The following is a 4,257-nucleotide window of genomic DNA, read 5'->3' as shown; positions in this document are numbered from 1 at the left end:
AGATGACGTGACGTATTCAACATGTTGTGAAATCCGAAAAACTTCGAGTGAAAAAAATATAATCTGGAACACATTTTCTGTCGAATGGGAAGGGAATACATCATTGTTAGCTATATTTTTTGTATACACTACCTCGTGGGATTAGAAAAGTTACATATGTCACGAAATCAAATTTTATTCTACATGAGCACATCTAAAACGTTGATAGAAAATAGAATATATCAGGTATAACCATAAAATCAATCATCTAAGTACAGTAAAACCAACAAAATCGGAAAAAACAGAAAAGTAAAACTTTAAAGGTTTTTGTATAACTACAAACTAAGTGAAACTATAAGCACGAAAATCCTTCACCAAAAAATCCGCGCCCAGTTTTTTGAATTTTCCCACCATTTTTTCGATTTTTGACTTTCCACAAAATCGATGCGGAGGCGACGTAGACGTGTATTAAACCCGCCATTTACCTCAGCCAATCTCTCTACTATTCAATCTCTCTCTAGATTTCTCTCTACAATCGGTCCTCTTCTTTCTAGATTTCTAGGTTACTCAGAATCATGACTCATCCAGCCGAGGAGTATAGGCAGATGAAGGCTTGGAAGAGAGACACCAACATGCTTGGCTGCGTGGCGGATGCCGAGTGTGGGATTCCGACCAGATGCCCTTGTGGGGGGACAATCATCAACGAGGTGTCTCGGAACCTGAAGTATCCAACCGATTTTGATACTTTACCGGGGAGAAAATACTTCACTTGCAAAAATTATGAGGTAATCTATGGAAAACGCCCAGATTTTTTATTGATACTTTCGGGTTTTGATACATTCCTCTTTTACGTCTAGAATGATGGCTTCCATTTCCGTCAACCATGGGTCTTCGGAGTCCAGGAAGAGGTTGAAATGTTAAGGAAGCGCGTGGATGCGATGGCTGCAGAGATTGCTGAACTGAAGTATAATCTAACCCGTCAGAATCCCACCACTACATGAGATGCGTCCGGCCCATGACATTAGTCTACTATCTGTTGATGTTGTTTGCTTGAGATTCTGATTTACTAAGACTCTTCGTATTTACTAAAGTTTCCCTATTCTCCCTCTTTCACGATCTACGAAATATCATAAATTGAAAGTGAAACTTACACTAAAGTTTCCCTATTCTCCCTCCCTCTTTCACGATCTACGAAATATCATAAATTCACGAAGTTACACTAAATTGAAAGTGAAACTCACACTAAAGTTTCTCTATTCTCCCTCTTTCACGATCTACGAAATATCATAAATTCACGAAGTTACACTAAGTTGAAAGTGAAACTTACACTAAAGTTTCCCTATTCTCCCTCTTTCACGATCTACGAAATATCATAAATTCACGAAGTTACACTAAGTTGAAAGTGAAACTTACACTAAAGTTTCCCTATTCTCCCTCATTCACGATCTACGAAATATCATAAATTCACGAAGTTACACTAAGTTGAAAGTGTAACTTACACTAAGTTGAAAGTGTAACTTACACTAAGTTGAAAGTGAAACTTACACTAAAGTTTCCCTATTCTCCCTCTTTCACGATCTACGAAATATCATAAATTCACGAAGTTACACTAAGTTGAAAGTGAAACTTACACTAAAGTTTCCCTATTCTCCCTCTTTCACGATCTACGAAATATCATAAATTCACGAAGTTACACTAAGTTGAAAGTGAAACTTACACTAAAGTTTCCCTATTCTCCCTCATTCACGATCTGCGAAATATCATAAATTAACGAAGTTACACTAAGTTGAAAGTGTAACTTACTAAAGTTTCCCTGTTCTCCCTCTTTCACGATCTACGAAATATCATAAATTCACGAAGTTACACTAAGTTGAAAGTGAAACTTACTAAAGTTTCCCAATATATAACATAAGTCTTAAATACCAGTCTTCAACAAGAAAGTCATACAAACCGAATAGAGTTCATCCACATTAAAACAACCACATACGGAATTCACTCGGTCTTCTTACCTACTTTCTTTGTCTTCTTAGCTGCTGCCTTCTTCTTAGCTGCCTCCTTTTCAGCTGCTGCCTCCTTTTCAGCTGCTGCCTCCTTCTCAGCTGCTGCCTCCTTCTCAGCTGCTGCCTCCTTCTCAGCAGCTGCCTTCTTCTTAGCTGCTGCAGCTGCCTTCTTCTCAGCAGCTGCCTTCTGCTTCTTTTCACCTTTGCTGCTCTTCTCTGCTGCCCTGCTTCTTAGCTGAATGGGACTCCTCACAGTATCACCACGGTCCACCTTAACCTTTTTCACAGGAACTGCTTCTTTGCCATCATCTTTTCTCGACCTCTTTTTTTCGTGTTTATAGACTCTGCTGCCTTAGTCTTTAATTTTTTCTCGGTCTCCACAGCATGTGCATACATCTCCGCATCATCATCATCCATGTCAACATCACCATATTCCCTCTGCACATCCTTTGAAATATCGAGAATGGCATCTTCAACATCATTGTCACTACCATCCTCTTCGTCTGGCTCGTTATTGTCACCACCATCCTCTTCGTCTGGCTCGTTATTGTCACCACCATCCTCTTCCTCCGACTCCTTATCCCCACCCACATCTCCATCCTCTTCTTCCGACTCGCTATTGTCACTACCATCACCATCATCTTGGACCGCCGGATTGTCACTTCCGGGAACACTCAACCTAAGACTTTTCACCTCCTCTTCTAGAAGACCTAGCTGCGTAGACAATGAAGTGACTTTTTCCTTCACTCCCTTCATAGCATCTCGAACTGCATCTCGGACTGCATTCATAAGCCGACCTTCCATCGCTTTTAAAGCCTCAGCTCCAGGAGTAGCTCCAGTAGCCTCCACCGAATATGCATGAACCTGACCAGATTGTGCATTATTCGATGGTCCTCCGATAGGATTGGTGGGACCTTCAATCTGACCTGTGCGAGACTCAAAATCCATGCGGAACTGTTCTTCAAAGAAAACTTGTTTCTTCCCTTTCCGTATTATCTTCCTCCAACGATCAACTGCTGCATCATCGGCGTCATCGGCCAACAACTCTCCTTGTCCATTCCTATGGTTTCCAGAAGTTCCTCCTCAGCTGTTGTTGCTACCAAGATACTCTCAATATCCTGTGGTAAAAACACAAAAAGACTAATTACCTTAGTTTCACCAAGTTTTCATAAGTCTCATAAGTCCCTTCTCCTCAATTCGACTACACATAAAACATCAATTACCTTTGTATTATTACCAAGTTTATCGTTCACAGCTTTAAGACTGAATTCCTTGGTTCCACTTTTCCGTTTGTACTGCATCTTGCACATCCGCGGGCAACCTCTGCTTGCACCATACACATCTTCTCAGAAATGGTTCCTCAAGCTTGGAATTGCCTCAAAGGCCAACAACTACCAACACACAACAAAAAGACATTAACATCAATTAAACAACTATGTTGAAGGGAGCTTGAGAATACCTTCAGAGGGATAGGAAAGCTTGTAAAAACCCAACTCGTCGGCGCAACCCCGTCGCATTTCTCCAAAAAGCTAGAGACATCCTTCAAGTTATGTTCGAATGCATACCGCCCCCAAGGGAACGTTACACACGCATCTAGGTCATCAACAACACGCAGGAAGAAACTGTCCACAGGTGATGCTCCCTCACCACTCTTTCGGCCTCCGACAAGGATGCTGGCTAAGAAGAACAGAACGGCCATCTTCTTACGATCCTCAGATGGCTTTGATTTCATTGCCAACATCTGCTTCTCCAGGTCAGCGTATGTTACCTTTCTCCCTCCAAAATACTTGTTCATGAATGTTGTACCACCCAACCTCTCATGATATGTCCATCAGTACACATATCAACACGTTGGTCCTTGGACTCAGCACGCTGACCCTTCCCGTGGACTGTTCGGGTGATTTTGGCCCACGTGGGCTGTCTATTCAGTACACACAGGACGTCCATGGGTGTCCGCCAGCCCACACAGGACGTCCGTGGCTGTCTGTGGCTGTCCGTCAGCACACACATGATGTCCATGGCTGTCTGTGTGTGTCTGTCGGCACACACAGGACGTCCGTGGCTGTCCATCAGTACACATATCAGCATGTTGGTACTTGGACTCAGCACGCTGGCCCTTCCCGTGGACTGTTTTGATGATTTTGGCCAATATGGGCTGTATGTTCAGTACACACAGGACGTCCGTGGGTGTCCGCCAGCACACACAGGACGTCCGTGGCTGTCCGTCGGCACACACAGGACGTCCGTGGCTGTCTGTGTGTGTCCGTGTGTGTCCGTC

The 4,257-nt window shown here is 43.0% G+C and overlaps 3 protein-coding genes across 3 annotated transcripts; 1 reads left to right on the top strand and 2 right to left on the bottom strand.

Moving 5' to 3' along the window:
• Positions 1–520: 520 nt before the first annotated feature.
• LOC117129748 lies at positions 521–1,471 on the top strand. Its single transcript, XM_033283021.1, has 2 exons — positions 521–764; positions 837–1,471. The coding sequence occupies exons 1-2, from the start codon at positions 555–557 to the stop codon at positions 978–980; spliced, it is 354 nt and encodes a 117-aa protein (XP_033138912.1). The 5' UTR covers positions 521–554; the 3' UTR covers positions 981–1,471.
• Positions 1,472–1,971: 500 nt separating this feature from the next.
• On the bottom strand, positions 1,972–2,927 carry LOC117129746 (tol-Pal system protein TolA-like). The gene is made up of 2 exons (XM_033283019.1): positions 2,374–2,927; positions 1,972–2,299 (listed from the first exon to the last, which is right to left on the bottom strand). The coding sequence occupies exons 1-2, from the start codon at positions 2,925–2,927 to the stop codon at positions 1,972–1,974; spliced, it is 882 nt and encodes a 293-aa protein (XP_033138910.1).
• A 398-nt stretch (positions 2,928–3,325) lies between these two features.
• On the bottom strand, positions 3,326–3,774 carry LOC117129745 (uncharacterized protein At3g43530-like). Its single transcript, XM_033283018.1, has 2 exons — positions 3,439–3,774; positions 3,326–3,370 (listed from the first exon to the last, which is right to left on the bottom strand). Exons 1-2 carry the CDS (start codon positions 3,772–3,774, stop codon positions 3,326–3,328), a joined length of 381 nt encoding a protein of 126 aa, XP_033138909.1.
• Positions 3,775–4,257: the final 483 nt, after the last annotated feature.

The sequence above is a fragment of the Brassica rapa genome, unplaced genomic scaffold (genome assembly GCF_000309985.2).
Source record: "Brassica rapa cultivar Chiifu-401-42 unplaced genomic scaffold, CAAS_Brap_v3.01 Scaffold0112, whole genome shotgun sequence".
NCBI classification, from domain to species: domain Eukaryota; kingdom Viridiplantae; phylum Streptophyta; class Magnoliopsida; order Brassicales; family Brassicaceae; genus Brassica; species Brassica rapa.
This window is presented reverse-complemented; position numbering and strand designations above follow the sequence as displayed.